This window comes from Zonotrichia leucophrys, chromosome 2, assembly GCF_028769735.1.
Source record: "Zonotrichia leucophrys gambelii isolate GWCS_2022_RI chromosome 2, RI_Zleu_2.0, whole genome shotgun sequence".
In the NCBI taxonomy this organism is placed as follows: domain Eukaryota; kingdom Metazoa; phylum Chordata; class Aves; order Passeriformes; family Passerellidae; genus Zonotrichia; species Zonotrichia leucophrys.
Genome location: NC_088171.1, coordinates 3,262,309 through 3,288,151, shown reverse-complemented (window position 1 = coordinate 3,288,151; position 25,843 = coordinate 3,262,309). Strand labels below are relative to the sequence as shown.

Below are 25,843 nucleotides of genomic sequence, written 5' to 3'. Positions count from 1 at the left end.
GAGCAGAGACTGGATATTTACTCCTATAAGTGTTTTAATTATGCAGTAATTAGAACTGGGAAGGAACTTAGGAGGTCATCTGGGCTAAATCTTTCCTTGTCCTGCTCAAAATGCGTCTTCTGAATGTAAAGGGAGAACAGGGCATTTAATCATAGAAGCACAGAACACCTCACCAGCTGGCCTGTTAAAAAAAAAATCCAATAATAAAAATAAATCCATCTTTTAACTCATATTTTCCCTACACAAGTGTAATGCCCAGAAGCAGTGGGCTGTGAGTTGTAATGCTGAACAGCAGCTTGGTTCCCTCTTGTGTTTTCCCCCCTCTCTGTAAAGATGGGAGTGGAGATTTTCTCACCCATCTCTTTGAACGAGCATTTATCAATGCATATTAGTTGTCTCGCACATACTCCGTGCTTTATCTTGCTACCACTTGTCTCTAGAAAAATGAATGTATGTGATGGCTTCATTAGGCTTTCACTTTCATTTTCTGCTTCAATGTTTCTCTGAAAACCTTTGAATTAAGAGCCTCTATCTCAGACATGAATTTCAGCCTCATTCAGATGCAACTGAAACCCTTTCAGTGTTTTATTTCCACCACAGTTTCAGAAGAGAGGCTCTGTTCTAATTTCAGAGACCTGATAGGGCATATCTATAAATCTGTTGCTGTTGGAACTCCTCTCTGAGTTATTTTGATTGGCACTGTGGTTTCTGAGCACTTCCAGTGAGGAGATAAGTGAGGATGTAAACGGAGTTTTAACGTGTTCAGGTGGAATTTACTATGGAATGAGACAACTAAAGCTGTTTCAGGTTGGGTGGGTTTCCACTTAGGAATGGTAGCTTGATGGGATTGATTAACAGCAAATGAGATTGAGAATGAATTGTCTTTGCTCTAAATCTTTTTAGGTTTAGTGTGGGTTTGTTTGGTTTTTGTTCTGACTCCATCTGAAGGCTCTCTCCCCGTGCTGTTCCCTCTGCTCTCCCTGCACGGGTTGCTGCTCCCGTTTCATAATCTCCCTCCTGCCTCGTCCCCTCCTCAGCCTTGAGCTGTTCATCCCCAGTGAAAGTGGATTTGGGTTTGGTGGCTGCTGGAGCTGGCAGGGAGGAATTGCAGCCTTGGTGCTCCTGGTGCTGCAGAGCTTGGCTCACCAGGGCTTTGGCTCTCTTTGTGTCTGTCTGCATTTATTTGCTTTCGAAAATAACAGGAATCTCCCAGCTGCACATCAAACTTGGAGCCCTGCTGGTGTTCATTCCACCTGACTCATGGCTTGGGTTTTTGCAGGAAAAATGCCAGTTTGTGAAATTAGTGCTGGGACTTGTGTGCTGTCTGCTCATGCTGCTTTATTCTGGTGCCTGTTTATTAATTCACCACGCAGCTCTGGCTCAGGATTTAAGGATATATTTAAAAAGCTTCAATGTTGCTCTCTTAGCTTGAAGATGACCTTCAAAAGCTGAATCAAGTGGTAAATCAGAGCTTCCAGATGACACCGAGCACTAACTCTGAGATGTGCTCTCCTGCTGGCACTGGTGAGGGATTCATTTTAACTTTCACACTGCCAGCACATTTCCAAATGAACATTTTGCTTATTTTGACTTCAGCAAATAAGCTGATAAAAAGGCTTATTGCATTTCAGGAGGAGTGGTGAAATGCATCACTTTTTATTTGTTAAAATATTCATTCAAATGAACATTTTGCTTATTTTGACTTCAATAAATAAGCTGATAAAAAAGCTTATTGCATTTCAGGAGGAGTGGTGAAATGCATCACTTTTTATTTGTTAAAATATTCATTCAAATGAACATTTTGCTTATTTTGACTTTAGTAAATAAGCTGATAAAAAAGCTTATTGCATTTCAGGAGGAGTGGTGAAATGCATCACTTTTTATTTGTTCAAATGTTCATTCAAATGAGCATTTTTGTTAACTTTTACACTGCCAGCACATTTCCAAATGAGCATTTTGCTTATTTTGACTTCAGTAAATAAGCTGATAAAAAGGCTTATTGCATTTCAGGAGGAGTGGTGAAATGCATCACTTTTTATTTGTTCAAATATTCAAGTGAACATTTTCCTTATTTTGACTTTAAAAAATAAGCTGATAAAAAAGCTTATTGCATTTCAGGAGGAGTGGTGAAATGCATCACTTTTTATTTGTTAAAATATTCATTCAAATGAGCATTTTTGTTAACTTTCACACTGCCAGCAGATTTCCAAATGAACATTTTGCTTATTTTGACTTTAGTAAATAAGCTGATAAAAAAGCTTATTGCATTTCAGGAGGAGTGGTGAAATGCATCACTTTTTATTTGTTAAAATATTCATTCAAATGAACATTTTGCTTATTTTGACTTCAGCAAATAAGCTGATAAAAAGGCTTATTGCATTTCAGGAGGAGTGGTGAAATGCATCACTTTTTATTTGTTCAAATGTTCATTCAAATGAGCATTTTTGTTAACTTTCACACTGCCAGCAGATTTCCAAATGAACATTTTGCTTTTTTTGACTTCAATAAATAAGCTGATAAAAAAGCTTATTGCATTTCAGGAGGAGTGGTGAAATGCATCACTTTTTATTTGTTAAAATATTCATTCAAATGAACATTTTGCTTATTTTGACTTCAATAAATAAGCTGATAAAAAGGCTTATTGCATTTCAGGAGCAGTGGGCAGCAGAACAGCCCTGCATTTTGTTGCTAGCCAAGACAAAAGGCCTTGCCCCACCTTGTGTGCCCTGAAAAGCTGCCCCAACATGCAGAGAGAAGGGGATGTGCCCCTTGCAGCATCTTTTTGCCTGCAGAACACAGAACTCTCCATTTTTACACTCTGCCAGTCCAAAAGCATTTTTAAAAAGCATTTTTCCCAGTCCCAAAGCTTTCCCCCCCTGCAGCTGCCAGGCCTTGGCTCTGCCTGCCCAGGGTGTGCCAGGATACCTGGAGCAATTAAAAGTCAGCTCAGTTTTACTCTCCTCAGATCCCTTGGAGAATGCAGGAGTGCAGCTCTGGTCTGGCTGTGCTTCCAGAAGCTTTGTTACAGCTTTTGTGTCCTTATTTTATTACAGCTCCACAACCTTGGAGTGAAACTCAGTGCCAGCTTGTACTTGCCTCTTCCAGTGGGGCAAACTTTGTTGGCTTGGTGGTTTTTAGAGCTAAATTTAGTCTGCTTTTAACTAAGTTGCCTGTTCAGCATTTTTTGTAATGAATGCAGGTTGTGGCTCATAATTTTTAAAGGGCAAATGGAAAACAAATCAGGAAGAAGCATTTCTGCATTTCTTTTGATGGTGGCACAAACAGTGCTGCTCCTTTCTTTTGGGCCCAGTGAGTGTGCACACAGGATTAAAGTGCTTACAGTATTCCCAGAATTTTGGGATGGCAGCAGATGCCTGTTTCAATAATTCTGTCTTTACTGTGTGAGGCAAAATCTGTGTGAAGCTGCAGAATTCAGGTACCGTGGTCATTGGAACAGATGTCCCACCAGGATGTCACAGATGCAGTCTGTGACCATCCAAAATCTTCTTCCCACATCTCACCCCACCCCTGAGTGGTTTCATCCATCATGAAGTTTGGTAAATTTCTCAGTTTTGCTTTGTTTCATTCTTATTCATAAAATAATTTAATTTTTTTTTTCTCCTGTCTTCTGTTACTGGCTCATTGATTTGTTCCACTTGAGTTTCTTTCATTCCTGGGATGTGTCCCTTCCCAGAACAGCCTGGTTTTTCCTTATTTCTGTCTTTCTGGTCACTTTAGCCTGAAGTTTGATGTATTTTGGGATTTCAGCTGCTATGAATTTATGTGAAAGGAGCAACCTTGTAAAAATCATTCTCTTGTGCCTCCAGTAATAGCCCCAGTGATGCCTTGTGGGATTTTTGTTAAATTCCTAAAGACAGAAACTGTTCTCAACTGGTTTCATATTAACTTTTAGTCTTTAGAAGGGAAAAAATTGTATATTTGCAGAAAATAGAAGCCAGAACTTTGGCTGTCCATGAACCCACTGTGTGTGGGAAAGGGGATCCCATATGGAGAAAACATTTCTCAGGGGTGGGAAATGGAGATTTGAAAGGAATTGATTCAATAAAAAATTTATTCAGAATAACCACGTGGAATTGTCAGTGCAGGATGAAACACCCTGAGGTCTGGAACAAGTTGGATCAGTCAATAAAAGAAAAATTGATATCAGCCTCTTCTCCAGCAGGCCAAGGGCAGCCTCTCACTTCCTGAAGTGAGAGGACTGAAATCAAAGTTTGGTTTTGTGCAGAATGCAGGGAATTTCAGGTGGTGTTTGTGAAGAATGGGCTTAGAGAGAAGTTTATGGAGTTTTTCCTTGCAAAGAGTGCAGGTGAGGCACAAAGGTGTTAACAAAATGTTCATGTGTCAGGGCATCCATTCTTCATACTCCTATTTTAAATTTTAAATAAAATCCATTCTTATTCCACACTAAGATTTTATTTCCTTGAAAACTGTAACCACATTTCTACTTTGAAGCAGCTTTTTTAAAATTCATATGCCTTAGCATTGACAAATTTAAGGATAAACAAATGAATAAAATTGAAATTGAGTCCTTTTAGTGAGCTGTTATTGAGCCTTTGGGCCCTGGGCTGTGCATCATTGGCTCCCTGCCTGAACCCCTGCTTGCTCCTTCAGCAGGATATTCCTGCTGATAGGCTGGCAAATACCTCTGCTTTGGTTCACTCTTCAGAAATTGAGAAAAGATAAAATGCAGTTTTGAAAAACCAGGTTTGTTTTGGGAGTGTGTAGCTGAACTCAATAGCTGTGGGTTCAAACATCATAAAGCAAAGCATTTCCCATTACTTGGAAAATAACTTGAAACAATGTGTGTTTGCCTCCAAAGGGTTTTTTTCCAAAAGGTTAAGCAGCTAAATTAGAGGATTTACCTTTGAAACAATAAACATTTGAAATCAATGATTATTTTAATAAACTTTGCTTATTGCAGTATAGCATGGACATTCCTACCCTGATTAATTAGAATCAAGTACTAGCTCTTCCTCAGCTGGAAAATTGTTCAGGAGTTCAAAAACAAAATCATCTTTTAGTTTGAAGACAGAGTTCTGAAATTGGATTATTTTTGGTCATTTTACTTTCTGGTTTCTCTAATTGGTACAGCTCATTAGCTGCAGAGAGCATTTCATCAAATTTCCAACCAGATTTTATATAGGCATCACTTGTATAATGCATCAATTAAATAATGTACATATTTCTTTCACCACTTACTCTGATTCTTTAAAAAATAAGTTCAAAGCCTGCTTACAAATAATACTTTATCAAATTATCATTTTATAAATAATAGGCAAGTGCAATCCCAGCAGTTTTTAGTTCAGCCTGGAGTTGGGGTGTCTGTGCTGTCATTTCTTGGTTAAAGCCAGCTCAGGGCTCTGGGTGGGTTTGTCAGCAGCTTTGCTTACTGGACTGACTTTGTAGCGATTTTTGTTTGTTTATTTTCATTTACTGTGCAAATATTGTGGTTATCACAGAGAGCTTGTTCCCTGATCACATCACTGAACCTTTGCATGGGGAAATGAAGCTGAAAAAGCTGAAATTGTCTGCACTGAAGGTGGATCATCTCAGAGGAGAGGTGTCTAAATCTGGGGTTATAACAGCATCTCAAATGCTTTTTTTATCTGTGTTATATCAGCATCTACCTCAGTTCCAAGTTTAAAATGAGATTTTTCTCTTTTTTTTTTTTTTTTGTGATGAGAGATAAGCCAAGAGAAAGATTTGTAGGTGCTAATCATACATACTTGTATTATTTTTTTTTGATCAGCAGCTGTTCTTTCTGCATCTTTGCCCAAGGTGTGAAAATGGGTTTGATCTTGCTGTGGCACATTTCATTGCCTGTTTGTCAGTGGCAAACACGAGCTCTCAGTGCTGATGGCATCCATGCAGTTGCAGGGAAATGCAGGCAGTAACCCAGCAGATGGATTCCCAGTGTGTGCTTTGCATCTGCTGGGGCTGCTCCAGGTTTTATCCAGCCCTCATCTCATAAACTGTGTCTGTCATCTTTGGATCTTGCCTAGGTGTGCATTACAATTTGTAGGATTAAAGGATCAGGCTGGATGGGCATGGAGCAACCTGATGTAGTGCGAGGTGTCCCTGCACAGGGAACTGGATGATTGAAGGTCCCTTCCAGCAGGGATCCTGTTGTAATCTTCACTGCAGTGTTCTCTCCTCTCTGCTGGGGCTCTTCTCCATTCTCTGCAGCCCAGCCCCTCCTGTCTTCTCAGGGGCTCCTCCTGGGCTCTCAACCCACCCCTATTTATCTCAGTTACCTTCACAAGCTACAGCTGCTGCCCAACCAAGGACCCTGCAGCTGCAGCTCGTTTGGAGCAACTCAGACCCACACAGATCTTACACTACACCATATATTCAGGCCCCCACAGGATCCTTCTGTGATTTTATGAGCACCTGGCAGATTTGTTATTGACAAAGCACTGGTGAAAACACTGCTGGAAGTGATGAATGTCTCCTTCCATCTTCTGCCTTGTCATCTGCAGGAACATCAGAGAGTTCTTCTGTCCGGTTTTCGGCTGTTTGGAGGGCCTGGAAAGGCCCGGGGTGGCCTTGGGGCAGCCCGCGTATCAAAGGATGAGAAGAGGCTTCAGTTCTTTTCTTGGTCTCGGTGTTTATTAATTGTTTATCTAAAAGATTTTCTCTCAGCCCGACAGAGCTCTGCTCAGCAGCCAGCCATGAGCACACTCCTGCCCTCCGGGCGGTCACCTATCTTTATACCCAAAGTTACTATACAATATTTATCATTTTTCCCCAATACCTTTTACCCTTATTGCCAGTGCACTTTTAGTAATGACCAATCCCAAAGTGCCACCATCACCACAGAAGATGGAGGAGAAGAAGAAGAAGAAGAAGGACAGGACACGCCCCAATTCCTCCATCTTACTTCTCTAAACCCCCCTGTACAGAAATCCTAAACCCTGTGTTTCACTCTCTAATTAACTGATCCCTTCACCATTCACCCCGGTGAAACCCTCCTATCCTCATACAGGTGTCGTCTCCTGTGTAGGATCAAAGTCCAGCCACCAGACACTTCTGGAACATTCCAGGACTCCCGAGCCCCCCAAGGGTGCTCTCGGTGACTCGGCACCTCAGTCCTGAGGTGCTGAGATCCCACATTCTTCCGGTGGTGGTGCTGTCTGCTGGTGCTCAATGTGCTGGCTTTGCAGCAAAATCCTTCTACAATTTATGCCTCAGAGCACCAGTCCCTTCTGGAGGCTGCAGGGACTGACAGCCCTCAGTTCCTTGGCACTGGGCAGAGCAGGATGGGGGCAGTGCCAGCTTTTTCCCTGGAAAGTGTCCTGGGTGACTTCACCAGAGAATGCAGAGACAGAGCTGGGGCTGTTCAGCCTGGAGAAGAGAAGGCTCCAGGGAGATCTCCCAGGAGCTGGACAGGGACTCACATGTGAACTGAAGGGGGATGGGATTGTTAGTGTTCAAAACCACAAAATCACAGGGATTATATGCGTGGTTTTTATTCAGAGCTCTGGGAATTGGGGGGTATTCAACCCAAATCTGACTCCGACCATACATCCAAAATGATCATTACATCACTTTCATGTTAATTATTAAACTTATATTGTTCTATTGTATACATTAATTCAGCCCCTCTCTGAATTTCCAACATAGTTTCTCACTATTCTTCTTATGGTTATATAATAATTACATTTAATTACTAAACAACCATCACATCTAACAATTATATAATTTATCACACTGCTTATGCAGGTGCAGTTGATCTGGGAAAGCACAAAGCCCAACATTTTAGATTCTATCTTGAACTTTTTCCAGGGTTCCACTATCAGGATTATATGAGATATTAGGTAGAAATTCCTCCCTGGGAGGCTGCTGAGCCCTGGCACAGGTGCCCAGGGAATCTGTGGCTGCCCTTGGATCCCTGGAAGTGCCCAAGGCCAGGTTGGAGAGGGCTGGGATAGTGAAAGGTGTCCCTGGAGGGGGCTGGGACAGTGGCAGTGTCCCTGGGACAGCAGAGGTGTCCCTGCCATGGCAGCAGAGCTGGCACTGGATGAATTTCCAAGTCCCTCCCACCCCAAACCATTTTGGGTTCTCTCCATAACTCACGTGGCTCTGAAGCTCTCGGTCACTGCTCAGTTTGTGCACAGAGAGTGGGAGTGGGATTTGTGTTCTCCTGGATTCCTGGGCTTGGATGGAAATTGGGAACTCTTCAACCAAACTCTCTGGTGTGTTCCTTGTAGGAATGCTCAGTCTCCCAGCTCATGTGGGATCTCAGCAGCTCAGGACTGAGGTGCTGAGTCACCGAGAGCACCCTTGGGGGGCTCGGGAGTCCTGGAATGTTCCAGAAGTGTCTGGTGGCTGGACTTTGATCCTACACAGGAGACGACACCTGTATGAGGATAGGAGGGTTTCACCGGGGTGAATGGTGAAGGGATGAGTTAATTAGAGAGTGAGACACAGGGTTTAGGATTTCTGTACAGGGGGGTTTAGAGAAGTAAGATGGAGGAATTGGGGTGTGTCCTGTCCTTCTTCTTCTCTCTCTTCTCCTCCATCTTCTGTGGTGATGGTGGCACTTTGGGATTGGTTATTACTGAAAGTGCACTGGGCAATAAGGGTGAAAGGTATTGGGGAAAAATGATAAATATTGTATATGTAACTTTGGGTATAAAGATAGGTGACCGTCCGGAGGGCAGGGGAGTGTGCTCATGGCTGGCTATTGGAATATGAATACCAATATAACCAGTTAGATGGTGCCTGGGCCAGTTCTGACTCTCGCTGCTGGGCCAAAGGCAGCACTGTGGTGTTTTACCCCAGAGATACCTTGGCTGCTGGAGATTGCAGCGGGGCACAGACGCAAGTCCAGGCTTGTCAGGACTCCATTTACCTCAGGAGACAGAGCTTCTGGCGATGGTGAAGATAAGAAAGGAGTGGATTCTGCTGGAGGGTTACCAGATGTTTATTCCATGGGTACAGAGGTCTGACCCGGAGCAACTGCTGCCAACAGAATGCGGCCGCATGGTCTCATTAACCTTTTAAGCTCAGGGCAGGGGAAGGGGAGGGGACAGGTGAGCCACCAACCAGGTGAAGGGGCAGGGTCTCAAGGGACTGGGGACACCTATACGGGCCAATGTCCCCCAGGCCTGAGGGACCAATCACACGACGCCTTGCTGGTATGTTAGCCTGATTGACAGGGCACACTCAGCGAGGGGCGAGGGGGAAGGGAGAAGGGATAGGCACACCTGGGAAGGGACTGAAAGTTTAAAACACGACATTGCAACACACCGCAACAGCTGGCTGCTGAGCAGAGCTCTGTGGGAAGAGAGAAAATCTTTTAGATAAACAATTAATAAACACCGAGCCCGAGAAAAGAACTGAAGCCTCTTCTGTTCCTTTGATACGCGGGCTGCCCCAAGGCCACCCCGGGCCTTTCCAGGCCATCCCAACAGCCAAAAATCAGACAAGCTTAGGGCGCTTTCACACCTGCAGGCAGCCTTTGTGTCCGTGCTGGTTGCAGAGGTGCTGTTTTCTTGCTGAGGGGGGCATATGTGGCCCGAAGTTCAGAGTCCGGCTAGCTGAGGGCGAAAGGCCGACGCCCCTCTGCAATTCCTGGCCAGCTCCCTTCGGCGTCTGAGGGCCTCGGGCTGTGCTGGCTGCGGACTGGCTCACACCGCTGGTATAGGGGAGGAACGGAGCTGACCATTTCCCGGGGGTTAAACATCGGTTTATTGAAGGTGTTGCGGGATCCAAACGCGGGGAAACCAACCGGGAAAAAGTTTTTTTTTCATAGGGGGTGAAAAGAGGATTATAAAGCAAGGGGGTGGGTACAGACGGAACCAATCGGGAAAGGTGAGGGGATGAACTTCACAGAACTGACACTCCATGGAGACCAATAATCAAAAGGTAAAGGAGGTGTCCTGGGACCCCAGCCAGCCACCATCTCCAGAGAGGAGAAGGTTCTCGAAACCTGGGAGGAGAAAGGGGGTGATTGACTGGACAGGGAGGAAACAACTTTCACTGATAAGGGAAACCAGGGGAGGAGCAATTACACATCGGCAACTATGAATAGCGGTTACTATGGCAACTTAGCTGACAGGCTAGCAGTGGCGGGAAAAACTGGGGGAACGAAACCATTTTACACATAATAGGGGAGAACAATACATAAATTGGGGGAATAACACAAGAAACTTAACAACACACTACAACACTGTTTGATATTCTCAATTTCTTCATTCTTTGGACTCTCTCTGCCATTTTCATTTTCATTTCATTTTCATTTCCCTGCTGTGGTGATGAATGCTCAGAGAACATTCTTGCTGCACTCATTGAGATTCAGACCTTCCAACAGCTCAAGGCACCTTGAATCTTTATCTCATTTTATATAATGCTGTTATTTTAATTCTTCCTTTCTGAACCAACAATTCACCATCTTATAACTGCATATATTTGGCCAGAGCCTTAAAATCGAATGCAGTTTCTTAGGAGCCTCTCAATTTTATTTTTTTTTAAGTATTGAATGAAATACATTTGAACTTTCTTTTTTAAAGGAAAGAGAAGTTATTCCTGGAGTTGTTATTTTTAAAATGAAGTCTTACCAATGTGCACCACTAGAGTGTAGTGCTCATTGCCAGATGCTCTCCTTGTAATTCCAACACTGAGGATTATTTTACAACCTGCAGACATAGCAATTTTGTCTTTATTAATTATGTATTTTTTAAAGATTTCATACATTTGGTCATGGATTTTTTTTATTACTTTACATCCCACTATCTTGGAAAATAAAATAGAAAATGTAAATCAGTTTTAAAACCAATTTTTATTCTATTCAACCACTTTTCAGCAGTATTTAAATAGAATTAATGGAATTTAATTACTTATTGTCTTATTTTTTATTATTCTGTTATTCTTCTTTCTTGCTGTGTATTCTAATATATGCATACCTAAGATATTTTCTTATCCTGCTTGATAAAGTAACCTTTTCTCAGAAAATTATGATTTTAGAACATACAGATTGATTTATATGCAGAATTTCTTATTCCACACAGTTCTAAAACTCTAATTAATTTTTAAATTATTTTCTAGTTGGTCGAATTATGTTTCAGCTCTTCTCAGACATTTGTCCAAAGACTTGTAAGAACTTCCTTTGCTTGTGCTCAGGTATGTAGCTGATATTTCAGATTTTTATTGCTAATAAATAACATTTTTAATGCTAATAATTATATTGATAGTGATTTTATTGGCAGTTATGAATGTCTTCTTCCATTTTCTGCCCAACAGCAGGCTTTTATGGATTATTTTACAACCTGCAGAAATACCAATTTTTCTTTATTAATTATGTATTTTTTAAAGATTTCATACATTTGGGAGCAGACATTTGCTTTTCACTTCTGGGTCTGCAGTAGAGGCAACACTGGAGATGTTCTGTTGGTGCAGGAATGGAATTCTTTGAATAAGTTTAAAATTAATAATCAATAACGGTTTTTTAATTGGTGGGGGTTTTTAATTGATAAGGGTTTTTTTATTGATGGGGGTTTGTTATTGATGGGGTTTTTATTGATGGAGTTTTTTTATTGGTGAGGGTTTTTAATTGGTGGGGGTTTTTATTGTGGGGGTTTTTATTGATATGGGTTTTTTTAATTGGTGGGGGTTTTAATTGTAGGGGGCTTTTAATTGGATGATGGGGCTTTTTATTGATGGGGGTTGTTTATTGATGGGATTTTTATTGGTTGGTTTTTTTTTAATTGATGGGGGTTTTTAATTGATTGGGGTTTTTTAATTGATGGGGGGCTTTTAATTGATGGGGGGCTTTTAATTGATGGGGGTTTTAATTGATGGAGGGCTTTTAATTGATGAGGGTTATAATAATATATTATTAATTATAATTATTAATTATAACTATTATAATGGTATATATAATAATTTTCAATATTTTTATTATGAGGTTTTTTAATTATGGGTTTTTTTTTTTTAATTGATGGGTTTTTTTTTAATTGATGGGGGGTTTAATTGATGGGGGTTTAATTGATGGGGGTTTTAATTGATGGATTTTTTTTATTGATGGGGGCTTTTAATTGATGGGGGTTTTTAATTGATATTATTGTTGGGTTTTTTTAATTGATGGGGGGCTTTTAAGTGATGGGGGTTTTAATTGTGGGGGTTTTTATTGATGAGGGTTTTTAATTGATGGGGGTTTTAATTGATGGGGGTTTTTTATTGATGGGGGCTTTTAATTGATAGAGGGCTTTTAATTGATGAGGGTTATAATTATAATTAATTAATTATTATTAATTATTAATTATAATTATTACTAATGATATATAAATAATTTTCAATATTTTTATTGATTGGGTTTTTTTAATTGATGGGGGGTTTTATTGATGGGGGTTGTTTATTGATGGGGTTTTTATTGATTGTTTTTTTTTAATTGATGGGGCTTTTTCATTGATGGGGGTTTTTAATTGATACAGGGTTTTTTTTATTAATGGGGGTTTTTACCTGATGTGAGATTTTTAACGGATAGTGATTTTTATTGATGGGGGATTTGAATGGATAATGCTTTTTATTGATAGTGGATTTTTAACTGATAGGGGGTTTTTAATTGATGGTGATTTTATTGCTAATAATGATTTGTTCATCCAAGCACAAAGCCCAGCCCTCTGCAAGGCCTGTGCCCCCCTGAGGAGGTGAATTACAGTGGGCAGGGGATGCAGAATCTGCACAAAGCCATCATCAAGCCATGATGTTTTTGGCAGGTGGAGGAGGACAGAGTGAGCCTGAAGTAGATTTGGCCCCTGGAAATGTCATTTTTCCATTCCACAGCTGGCCTTGCAGATGTGCCCACCTATGGAACCAAGCTGTGGGGTTTGTCAGGAGCTGATTCCCTTCTGATCTCAAACTGGCACCCAATTCCCACTGAGCTGCCCCTCAGTGCCAGGGCACCTCTGCCATCCCAGTGCCCAGGGCTTTGCAGGCCATGGAAAGAGCTGCTTGGGCAGGATGGGCTCAAAGCCAAGGATTCTTCTTTTCCTGCCAAAATTCCTGCATGTCTGGGGCAGAAAGAGCAAGGCTGGTGTTTGGCCTGGTGTGGGATCTCAGGATCTGAGTCCTGAGGTGCTGAGCCACCAAGAGCACCCTTGGGGGGCTCGGGAGTCCTGGAATGTTCCAGAAGTGTCTGGTGGCTGGACTTTGATCCTACACAGGAGACGACACCTGTATGAGGACAGGAGGGTTTCACCGGGGTGAATGGTGAAGGGATTGGTTAATTAGAGGGTGAAACACAGGGTTTAGGATTTCTGTACAGGGGGGTTTAGAGAAGTAAGATGGAGGAATTGGGGCGTGTCCTGTCCTTCTTCTTCTTCTTCTTCTCCTCCATCTTCTGTGGTGATGGTGGCACTTTGGATTGGTCATTACTAAAAGTGCACCGGCAATAAGGTAAAGGTATTGGGGAAAAATGATAAATATTGTACACGTACACATGGGTATAAAGATAGGTGACTGTCGGAGGGCGGGAGTGTGCTCATGGCTGGCTGCTGAGCAGAGCTCTGTTGGGCTGAAAGAAAATCTTTTAGATAAACAATTAATAAACATAAAAACCGAAAGAAGAACTGAAGCCTCTTCTCGTCCTTCGATACGCGGGCTGTCCCAAGGCCACCCCGGGCCTTTCCAGGCCCTTCAAACAGCCGAAAACCCGACAACCTGGAGCAGAGGGCTGGGTGCTGTGTGAGGGGGTCTGAGCTCAGGAGGGGCTGCAGCCCTGCCAGGGAACAACTGCTCTGCCTGGGAAGGGAAAGCACTGGTGTGGGAATCCATAAAATTAGAGGGTTTTTAGGAAATGGTTCAAAAAGAGTATTTAGGCCTCAGGATGTGGCCCGAAGTTCTGTTACAGCAGAAAAGTTTCCCAAGCAGTAGACGTGGCAAATAACAATAGGACTTTGTAGATTTGGCTTTAGGATGGCAACAAGTTTATTTAATGTATATCTTTAGAAGGTTACTGTGAATAGAGCTCTGTTTTTTGTCTTTTATGAACCAGTCTTTGTTCTAACTACTATTACATATGTTTTATAAGGATTGGATGGAAAGCTTGTCAATATGTCTTGTTTTGGTGTGATTGGCTGAAATCTAAACTGAGATGGTTTTATGTCATTCTGTTTTACCCCACCTTCGGGGGCATTTTCCTTTAGGCCAGCATGCTGTTAACATCTAACAATGTTCTGAGGCTGATGTGTTAATAATAATAATAATAAAAGCTGGTCTAGATTTGTCCAGTGTGGTCCATATTTGGACTTTTTGCCGTGGCAAGTGGGTTCCTCTCTTAAGACGTGGGTTCCTGGCACCATTGGATCTATGGCTACCCTGGTGCCCCGTGTGCCCACTGCTCTAAAGGGGGGTAACAAAAGGGACTGGGATTGTGGCCGCTGCCAAAGCTCCCAGCTCACCACCAGCTCTGTTTAAGAGCTTTAATTTTCAGTTTTAAAAGGAACAGAAATGTTATTTATGTGTTCAGAATATAGAATTCAGAAAATACCATGAAAGTATTACAGCGTGTGTGACCGTGCTCACAGGGCTCTGAGGGTGAGGGAGAGATGAGGATCTGACTCCATGTTCCACAAGGCTGATTTATTATTTTATGATCTATATTACATTAAAACTATACTAAAAGAATAGAAGAAAGGATTTCATCAGAAGGCTGGCTAAGAATAGAAAAAGAAAGAATGAATAAGGTTTGTGGCTCAGACTCTCTGTCTGAGCCAGCTGACTGTGATTGGCCATTAATTAAAAACAACCACATGAGACCAATCACAGATGCACCTGTTGCATTCCACAGCAGCAGATAATCAATGTTTACATTTTGTTCCTGAGGCCTCTCAGCTTCTCAGGAGGAAAAATCCTAAGGAAAGGATTTTTCATAAAATATCATGGCTACACAGTGCCATGAAAATCCTTCATTTGTGTGAAGTGTAGCACAGATCACCTGTGAAGAGCCTGGTTCAGACATGGCTTAAAGAAAGAGGCCATGAAGGTATTCAGCAAAGGAAAAGCAGCCTTTCCCAGGCTTGATCCTGTAAATAATTAAGGTTCTCAGCCACCTTTTATATAAACAACAAGATTCTCAGACCGTTCTGTCCTTGACTGCTACTGGGAACAGACGGCCAGTCTGGGAATAGATATGAAGGTTTTGAGAACCTTTCATGTCATGGTGTGAACACTGGTCTTGGTTTCAGTAAACTAACTTCAGGTATTGTAAACAAAAGGAGGAGCTGAAGTTTTCTCTACATCCTGTCAGGAGCTCAGATTGTGCAATGTGCATGAAGTGAATTAACACGGTTATAAAAAGTGCTGGGTTGTTTAATAAATGGGAGCCAGATGCGAAATCAACAAAGGTGGTCACTCCCTCACTTCCACAATCACCCATTTCATTGTTCGTTTTTGAAGGTCTAAAATGTTTCAACTGATGTAATATTTGTTTGGAAAAGTGTGTAACAACTCCTCATTGGAGGGTTTTATGAGATCCCATCTTATTAAGACAATTTAAATGCAAACTCTGGTCTGAGCTGCTTTTCCCTGGTGATGCTCTGGAACTGTTCCAGCTCAGTGCAGGATCCCATCTGAGGGGATTTTCCATGGCCCTGAGGGAATGCTGAGGCTTGGCCAAACATGCAGGCAGATATTCCATGGTGGTGTTCAATGAAGGTTTTCAGTGCTGCACAAAGAGGGAGGAGTGTGTCCATCCCTGTCATCAACAGCTCTGCTTGCATAACTCATGTGGAAATCAAAAACAGGGGAGGAGGAGGTGTGGATTGGGATTATGGGTGTGGAGAGACAGGTAAATAACTAATAAATAAATATTCCATGAGTGAGGGATGATAAACAGCAGTGCCCTGAGTGGGTTTGGTGCCACAAAGTGCCCTTATCCTGGCACTGCTGGGCTTGGAATGGCAAATTTGGGGTGATTGGGGTGGCACAGGAATAGATGGCAGCAGGGGAGTGCTGGCTCTGGGTAATGAGTGGATCTGCATTTCTGAGGGTGCAGAATATTTGGTGAAATGTCAAATACCTGTTCCATAACCAGTGATGGTGTGACACTGAATTTTGGGTTCTTTGTCCTGTTATTTATTCTGTCAATTCATGTTTCAGTGCACTGCATCTCCTGTACATATGGATTTAACAGTTGCACAGTGTATAATATTGTTATTTTAATCTTTTATTGTTAATTGGCACATTGTGCCAGCTCCCCCACTCTGGGAAGCTCCAGTCAGTGTCACCTGAGCAGCACAAATCCCTCATGGCCCTGCTGCCCTGAACCTCACCTGGCATTGTCACCTCACCCACGAGCCCAGGGCAGCTTCTCTTCTCAATTTTGGAAGAAATACAAACAAAACTTGAAGTTGTGGGATCACTAATTCAAAAATCTCCAGCCCACCTGATTGCAGCTGCTGTAAAGGGGTGTGCAGACACTGGGCATGGATTGGGGAAGGTGTGGAAGCTTGGAGTAGCTCAGTCCCTGTACATGTGGATAATGTGGGGCTTTAACTGTTTGGCATATCATTATTATTATTATAATTTTATTATAATTATACTTTTTATAATTATTTTATAATTATTATAATTTTATTATAATTTTTATAATAAAATTATAATATTATAATACAGTTGCACAGTGTATAATATTATTATTATTGTTATTATTATTATATTTTACTGTTAATTGGCACATTGTGCCAGCTCCCCCCCTCTGGGAAGCTCCAGTCAGTGTCTCCTGACCAGCACAAATCCCTCATGGCCCTGCTGCCCTGAACCTCACCCTGGCATTGTCACCTCACCCACGAGCCCAGGGCAGCTTTTCTTCTGAATTTTAGAAGAAATACAAACAAAATTTGGATGAAATACAAACAAAACTTGAGATTGTGGGATCAGTAACTCAAAAACCTCCAGCCCACCTGATCTGCAGCTGCTGTAAAGGGATGTGCAGACACTGTGCAAGGCTTGGGGAAGGTGTGGAAGCTTGGAGTAACTCAGTCCCTGTACATGCGGATAATGTGGGGCTTTAACAGTTGCACAGTGTATAATATTATTATTATTATATTTTACTGTTAATTGGCACATTGTGCCAGCTCCCCTTCCCTGGGAAGCTCCAGTCAGTGTTTCCTGAGCAGCACAAATCCCTCATGGCCCTGCTGCCCTGAACCTCACCTGGCATTGTCACCTCACCCACGAGCCCAGGGCAGCTTCTGTTCTCAATTTTGGAAGAAATACAAACAAAATTTGATGTTGTGGGATCAGTAACTCAAAAATCTCCAGCCCACCTGATCTGCAGCTGCTGTAAAGGGATGTGCAGACACTGGGCATGGATTGGGGAAGGTGTGGAAGCTTGGAGTAGCTCAATCCCTGTACATGTGGATAATGGGGGCCTTTAACTGTTTGGCTGCTGCTCCTCCTCCTCCTCCTCCTCCTTCTCCTTCTCCTCCTTCTCCTTCCTATTATTATTATTATATTTTACCTGTTAAATGGCACATTGTGCCAGCTCCCCCACTCTGGGAAGCTCCAGTCAGTGTCACCTGAGCAGCACAAATCCCTCATGGCCCTGCTGCCCTGAACCTCACCCTGGCATTGTCACCTCACCCACGAGCCCAGGGCAGCTTCTCTTCTCAATTTTGGAAGAAATACAAACAAAATTTGTGGTTATGGAACCACTAATTCAAAAATCTCCAGCCCACCTGATTGCAGCTGCTGTAAAGGGATGTGCAGACACTGTGCAAGGCTTGGGGAAGGTGTGGAAGCTTGGAGTAGCTCAATCCCACTTTTCCAAATGTGGATCACATTGAAATTGAGTTGAATCCTGGCTTTTCTGCTGGGAATCATTTGGCACATCCAGATGTGGGAGTGGTTTGAAAAGGATGCTGTGACCTGCAGAGGAGTGTAGCTGTACCCACAGAAAATAGTGACCCCACCATTATCCTCACCTCTTGTTTTTTTATAAATCATCCTGAGTAGATTTACACACTTCTTCTTGAGGGGGAAAGGGAAATTTTTTAAGAAACAACTTAATTTTCACCTCCAAGTCCCCATGTAAAGATCCCCTTTCTGGATGGTGAAAAGGCATCAGGCAGGACTGTGTTGGGAGATTTTTTCAGAAATGGCTTGGAAGGCAGCTGTGGGGGACAGGTTCTCACAGCCTGTTCCTGTGAACAGCAGAGGTTCTCAGGTTGTTTTTAATTACAAGTAAAAGTGACAAACATGAAGGCCTTGAGAACCTTGCATACCAGAGTTCTCAGGCAGCTTCCTCATAACAAGTAGATGTTCTATCTTTGGCTGTTTTGGGAAAGCAAAAATAATTTTGAGAACCCAAATCTTGGTATTGGAAACATAAGGAGGGGTTGGTGTGTTATCTCTGACCTGTTGTGAGCTCGGGTTTGCAATATGCATGAACTTAATTAACACGGTTATAAAAAGTGATTGATTGAGTGAATAAACGGAGTCAGATGCAAAATAAGGAAGTTGGGTCTCTCCCTCCATCTCCAATAAGTTATGGCTGCCATGTCCCTTAGAGCTAAGGAGAGAAACCTTTGGAATTTGTGCAGTGACAATCTGTGGATTCTTTTGGTTTCCCCTTCTTGCAGGTGAAAAAGGAATTGGCAAAACAACTGGGAAGAAGCTGTGCTACAAAGGCACCACATTCCATCGTGTGGTTAAAAACTTCATGATTCAGGGTGGGGACTTCAGTGAAGGTAAAAATGGGCTTTTAAAACTGCCAAGTTTGAAATGGAACAGAAATGTTGTCATTTTTGTGTTCCTAACTTCAGAAAACACCACAAAAGTATTACAGCGCCATAAAAATCCTTCATTTGTGTGAAGTATGGCATAGATCACCCATTTTATTGTTCATTTTTGAAGTTTTAAATTGTTTCTGCTGATGTAATATTTGTTTAGAAAAGTGTGTTAAAAACTCCTCACGTTTTTATGAGGGTTTTATGATATTCCATCTTATTAAAACAATTCAGTGCAGACTGATCTGAACTGCTTCTCACTGTGGGTCTGCAGTAGAGGCATCAACAACTCTGATGCTACAGGAATTGAACTGTTTGAATAAGATTAAAATAATAATAAAGCACTGAATGAGCTAGAAATGTCTGCAGAATGTTTTCCTGGATTGTTGGTTCCTCTCCTGAAATCCCTGTCCTTACCAAAATATCTGTTTTCACTGTGTCCTGACCCAAAGAGCCTGAGGAAGGAATATCCTCTTTTGAGAGTCAAATGCTCATGGAATGTTCTGCACAACTTTTGTATAAATGAAACAAAAAGTTTTCAACAAAAAAAATTAATTGCTGCTTTTTAATCTGTAGGTAATGGAAAAGGAGGTGAATCTATTTATGGTGGCTATTTCAAAGGTAAGAGCAAATTTGTCTTTGCAGATTCTCTGTTCAGTCCTGAGATAAACAAGTCTTGATTCCCAAACTACTTAATGAAAACAGGTTCACTCATAGATCACCTTTTTGCATGAAACTAATGTTGCATGAGAATTCCTTTTATGTGCATGACTTTCAGATAATTTTTTTGTTAATATTTAACTTAAATTGACAATTAATTAAGGCTAACATAATTGGTTAAACATGACTTTCAGCATGGAGGCTAGGCAACTTTATTCATGAATAAACTCCTATCTTCCTGCCTAAAACTGTCAACATATTCTTTTGTTTATAGAGAATGTGGTCTTTTGCAAAATGAAAAGGTAAGAGACAAAAGCTCAGTAACACAAATTCAAACTCTGTTCCCTTGTCCCCTCCCTAGTAAATTTATAGACAACTGCTAAGTCCCTTTGTAGATGGATATCTGTGTTGCTTGGAGAAATAAAGAGTTGTGGCTAACCTTTCTGAGGGTTAATGACTTATTCTGAGAGAAAATCCACATCATTCCAGCTCCAAACAGTGATTTCTTCTTTTGTTCATGTCCCTTTTCCTCCCCTTCCCTGCTCAAGGTTTGTATGCTTAGGGTTCATTTTTTACTTGATTTATATGCTACACCAGTCATTTTCCTGGCAAAGAATTGATAAATAAATGTACAATTACCTCTTGTAAAAGTCTGTTGGAAGGAAAATGGTGAGTTTTTAAATGATTTGTTTAAAGACATACAATTATTTCTTAAAAAAAAACCAGGTGGTTGCTGATATTCAAATGTTAAGATAGTGAATATATTAATTTACAGCCTCTGGTTCTGGGTGTGGTTAGATGCATGAAATTAAGTTTTTCTTTAAAAAAAGACCCAGTTTGATGTGGGACTATTGAAGTTTTTAGTCAAGGAAAGGCTTGAACAGATCCTTTTACTAAGAAGTTACTCAGGGTTTGTTTCTCATGCAGGATTGTGTTTTGATATGTGATCTAAAAATGAATAGCTTTGTACATTGAAATTATTATTTTTATCTTTGGAAATGACCTGGAGATGATCTGGTTTTATATTCTGTACAACCAGAACTCCTTTTTAATTCACTGCAATATAAAATGCATGTTCAGTTTTGTCTTTTATACTTAGATTGAGATATAGAGAGTTTTTTTTTTTCCCTTCTATGCTTTGAGACTTCCAGTTTTGAGTGTAGAGGTGGCATTTTTAGTGTGCCATAGCAGGGAAATAATCAGCTTTTTCTCCTGCCCTTTCCACCTGCAGTGTAAATAACAGCATCATGTCTGTTCATTCCTGTTTTAGAATGTCAGTAATTCTGCCAGCCTTGTTCTTACCCAAATAACCCAGGATTTAAATCCATATTGAAGACACTCATAATGAATTATTTTAAATTAGAAATGTTTGCACTATATCTGCACCATTTTAAGAACCAAAGTTTTGTCTCAAGTGTCATTTGAAGAGACTTGTTTCAACCTGCTTGTTGTTTTTCCTCCATCCTGTTCCCTTTCTCCAGCAGCAGCAGAATTTCTCCTTAGAGCATCCATAAATTACTAAGAAAACAACCTGCCTCCCTTACCAGGGGAAATCTGACAAACATATTTTTTCTTCAAACAGATGAAAACTTTATTCTCAAACATGACAGAGCGTTCCTTTTGTCAATGGCAAACCGAGGGAAACATACCAATGGTTCCCAATTTTTCATGTGAGTAAAAGTGATCCCACAGTGGAGCTTTTCTTACACAGAGAAGCGCTGTTCATGAGAAAGATGGTATTGCTAAATTCTCCAGAAATCCATGTTCTCCAGCTGAGAGAATCAGTGGCACCTGCACTAGGAATTGCTAGAGATCAATATTTCCTTGTGGCATTCATGGGTGTTCTTCCTTTGTGGCTTTTTTTTCCCCTAAAAATATGATTTATGTTCAGGAAATGGATTCTTTGCTTGGTGGGTGCACAGATCTCATCAGGTTTTCTGCAAATGTCAGTGGGGAGCATTGTGTGTAAGGGGGACTGAGACCTAGAGGTGGTTTGTGTGGTTTTGCTCTTTAAAAAATGATGATTTATGATTTTTGGGGGGCTGTTTTGTTATTTTTTCAGAGGGAGAATGAGTGGGGATTTTTATTTCATTATTACAATTACTATTACTATTTTATTTGAGTATTTGTTCCCTGAATTGATTTATTTCATTACACCAGAATTTTATTACTTGTGGTGCAATTTCACCAAAACAGTGTGAGATTGTGTAGTGCTGATAACCAGATTTTGTTTTTTATATTTAAAAAATACCATTTAGAATTCATTTGCTATTTGTTATTCAGAGAGAACAGTATTTTAGTCTTTACTCAGTACAAAAGTATTGTCTGACATTTTAATTACACATATTTTGTAATGCATTTACCAACACTGTAGATTTATGTGCTGATAACCAGATTTTTCCTTCATTACCTTTAAAAATACCATTCTAGTAACAACATTCTGCTAAATTCTAGAAATTACAGCAAACACTTTTACCTTTACTCAGGAAAACACTCAGGTCTGATAATTCCACATAGTGCTGCATTTACCAACACTGTGTAGAATGATGTGCTGATAACAGAAAATTCGTTATTACTTTAAAAAATACCATTCTAGTAACAACATTCTGTTAAATTCTAGAAATTACAGCAAACACTTTTACCTTTACTCAGGAAAACATTCAGGTCTGATAATTCCACATAGTGCTGCATTTACCAACACTATTTAGATTTATGTGCTGATAACCAGATTTTTCTTTCATTATCTTTAAAAATACCATTCTAGTAACCACATTCTGTTAAATTCTAGAATTTACAGCAAACACTTTTAGCTTTACTCAGGAAAACACTCAGGTCTGATAATTCCACATAAAGCTGCATTTACCAACACTGTAGATTTATGTGCTGATAACCAGATTTTTCCTTCATTACCTTTAAAAAATACCATTCTAGTAACCACATTCTGTTAAATTCTAGAAATTACAGCAAACACTTTTAGCTTTACTCAGGAAAACACTCAGGTCTGATAATTCCACATAGTGCTGCATTTACCAACACTATGTAGAATGATGTGCTGATGAAAGAAAAATCTGGTTATTACCTTTAAAAATACCATTCTAGTAACAACATTCTGTTAAATTCTAGAAATTACAGCAAACACTTTTAGCTTTACTCAGGAAAACACTCAGGTCTGATAATTCCACATAAAGCTGCATTTACCAACACTATGTAGAATGATGTGCTGATAACCAGATTTTTCTTTCATTACCTTTAAAAATACCATTCTAGTAACAACATTCTGTTAAATTCTAGAAATTTCAGCAAACACTTTTAGCTTTACTCATAAGTAAAACACTCAGGTCTGATAATTCTACATAGTGTTGCATTTACCAACACTATTTAGATTTATGTGTTGATAACCAGATTTTTCCTTCATTACCTTTAAAAATGTCATTTTAGTAACCACATTCTGTTAAATTTTAGAATTTACAGCAAACACTTTTAGCTTTACTCATAAGTAAAACACTCAGGTCTGATAATTCTACATAGTGCTGCATTTACCAACACTGTAGATTTATGTGCTGATAACCAGATTTTTCCTTCATTACCTTTAAAAATGCCATTTTAGTAACCACATTCTGTTAAATTTTAGAATTTACAGCAAACACTTTTAGCTTTATTCATAAGTAAAACACTCAGGTGTGATAATTGAGGGTTTCCAGCTCAAAGCAGGTGTATTTTAGGTTGAGTATCAGTTTTTCTAAGCTTGAAAACTTTAATGTGATTATTCCTTTTGTTAACTCCCTTTTCAAATTTGCCTCCTGTTAATGTTTACCAGTTTATATTTGGGAAGAGCAGGTTGATAACTTTAGTCCAGAAATACTTTGTGCAACAACACTGGGGTTTGAAAAGTCAATTTTAGCATAGTTCCTTAACTAGAAAAAGTCTTTTTTTCTTTGCCATCTTTCTTGGGGGATAAGAATGAATGGCGCTTCCCTGTCTTCAGTAAAGGAGTAAATTATCCTCAAAAATCTTGGATTTTTTTTCCTTTGCCTGAAAAAGATCTTCAGTATGATATGATGTAGTTCAGATAAGAAACATTTTTAGGTCTTTTCCTAAAAAATGTCCTGAAAATGGAAGATGCATAGGAACCTAAAAGAAAGTCTCACACTTAGCACTGTTCAGACATTCCATAGAGATAAAATTGTTTCAGAAGCTTCTTTTCTGTTCCCTTCAAAGGAAATTGTACATGTTGTGCTTCATTGCAATAAATCTGAAAGGATGTGTGCACATTAATATGGAAAACAGTTTATATAAATACAACTCCATGCCTTAATCAGCTCTCTGAAGGCATTGCTTCATTATTTTTTATTTGATGACTTGCCTTTGGGTTCTCTTGCCGTAATTTTCCATTTTTAAGCTTATCTGAACATTAAACATGAAAACCTAATGATGTGCCATCAGTCAAGCAGCTGTCATTTGAGGGCTCTAAAGTTTCTTTTCTCTCCTGCATTTGATTCCAAAGTCATCCTCTTGCCCTGATGCTGTGTAGGCTCAGCTTGTCCAATCTGATTTAAACCCCTCGTCTCTCCCCACACACCAAAACAACCCAAGCTTGTGTTGGATACTAAATTATAATTAACACAGGCCAATAAATGACGATTATTTAAAAGCACTTTCATCAAGTATAGAAGTATTTTGAATGATGCAGATCCCTTGAAAAATTCTGATTGTGTGGGCGACGGGGGTCACGCACGGTAGGGAGGGACGAGATCGCTTTGAAGTTTGTTACAAAGTTTGAGGTTTGTTACAAAGGCCGTGGGTGCAGGGCCCTGTTGTGAGCAGGGCCCAGAGAGGAGAGGCTGAAAGTGTGAGAGAGTCAATGGCAAAGGTTTAAGAGTGGAGGGGGTGAAGAAGTGCAGAGGGAAGGCAGAGAGACAAAGAAAGAAAAGGGCACAAAGAGGAGCAGAGGAGACGAGAGAGAAGAGAGAGCAAAAAGAGAGCAAAGCTCCCATTACAACACAATAAATCCTCTTCAGTGTTGAATATGCAGATTCTCATTAACCAATCTACTACAGCATGCATATCTTACAACATTTCCACACAACCTGTAAGAATCACTACATTACCATACTATGTTTATGTGTGTCCTGGTTTAGGGCAAATTTGTTAAAGAATCTGCAAAGGAGGGCCCCTCCAGAAAGCAAAACCCACACGGCCCCTCCCACAACCGGTTCGGGAAAAAATTCCTCGGAGAGAGGTGGAAAGAACCTGTTTGTTTGACAGACACAGCACCCCCAGCACACAAAATGAACAATACCCGATGGCACCGCTCTGAGAAAGATGGCAAAATCAGAAAGTCTCTGTCGGGGGTGGTTGCTCTGTTCTCAGTCCCTCCGGCGCTGGGCCAGCCGCTGCAGCCGAACCTTCGGTGTTCCCGGGTCCCAGTGCGGAGCAGGTTCAGATGGTCACAGGAACAGGAGAGGAGAAACAGTCCAGGAAGCAATGTGCACTGTTAGCTAGAACTAGCTAATAGGCAGAGGTGAAAGCAGAGCAGAAAAAGAGAGCGAGCAAAAGCAGCAAGCTGAAGCTGGAAGTGCAAACCAGCCCTATGTACCGCTTGTCTCTGTGTCCCTGATAAGAGAAACCCAAACAAAACTTCCACTCTTCAGAGCCGGTCTTAAAGGCACAGAACAGATGAATGGGGATATAGAAGCATCATAATGTCACCCCAGCACAACGTGTTAAACCCTAAATCTTATTCTTTGGGCCCCATCTGCCAAGCTGCAAGGCCTGCTCTGACTCCTAGGCCTGCCTGCTTGCAGGGGGAATTGTTTCCTCCAGGGGGATTACATTGAACTGGTCACAACTGAGGTATCTCAAAGGTTGCTTTCATTTCCATCTCCCTTATAGTTTCTATAGTCTCAAAATCTTCTGCCAGGCAGTCATATTTAAAAGGCTGTCTTGTTTCATCCTCCCCAACATGATTGTTTTCATAGAATCACTTTAAGGAGAAGTGTGAGTTCAGTGGGAATTGAGGCAGAGGAAGAAACCTAAAAACCTCCATGGGAGCTGGGTTCACCTGAGCTCTGCAGGAATGCAGAGCTGCATTTACCCTGCTTAGGCTCAGCCCAGGGCTGCTGTGTCCTCTGTGCCCTTCAGCACGAGGCTGCTCTGGAGCTTTTGCCTTCCCATGCCCATTTCTGGGGTCTCCAATGTCTGCAAAGGCCCCAGGCTGCCCTGGAGCCAGGAGAGAATCAGGGTTCCCAGTGGGAAACAGCTCCTGAAGGTTCTAGCCAGGCAGTTTGTGCCTTCACTATAAAATACACTTTATTAAAGCAGTTACTCTTGCTGGGTGGCATTTTCTGATTACTGTAGGAAATCTGCATCTATAGCGATTTTCTTCAATAAAATATTTTCTTCCTTTATGCTTTAAGCTGAAATTAAAATGT

At 40.9% G+C, this 25,843-nt stretch overlaps 1 protein-coding gene across 6 annotated transcripts in view; it reads left to right on the top strand.

The window, feature by feature from the left end:
* NKTR (natural killer cell triggering receptor) overlaps window positions 1–25,843 on the top strand; it is a 49,746-nt gene that overhangs the window by 755 nt on the left and 23,148 nt on the right. For 4 of the 6 annotated variants that reach the window (XM_064703795.1, XM_064703793.1, XM_064703792.1 and 1 more), the window contains exons 3-6: window positions 11,071–11,145; window positions 18,606–18,713; window positions 19,329–19,373; window positions 20,995–21,082. In XM_064703795.1, coding sequence (XP_064559865.1) covers window positions 11,071–11,145; window positions 18,606–18,713; window positions 19,329–19,373; window positions 20,995–21,082 — 316 coding nt within the window. Of the gene's footprint in view, window positions 1–11,070; window positions 11,146–18,605; window positions 18,714–19,328; window positions 19,715–20,994; window positions 21,083–25,843 lie in introns of those variants that run through there. The other 2 variants (XM_064703796.1, XM_064703797.1) reach the window with 2 other exon arrangements.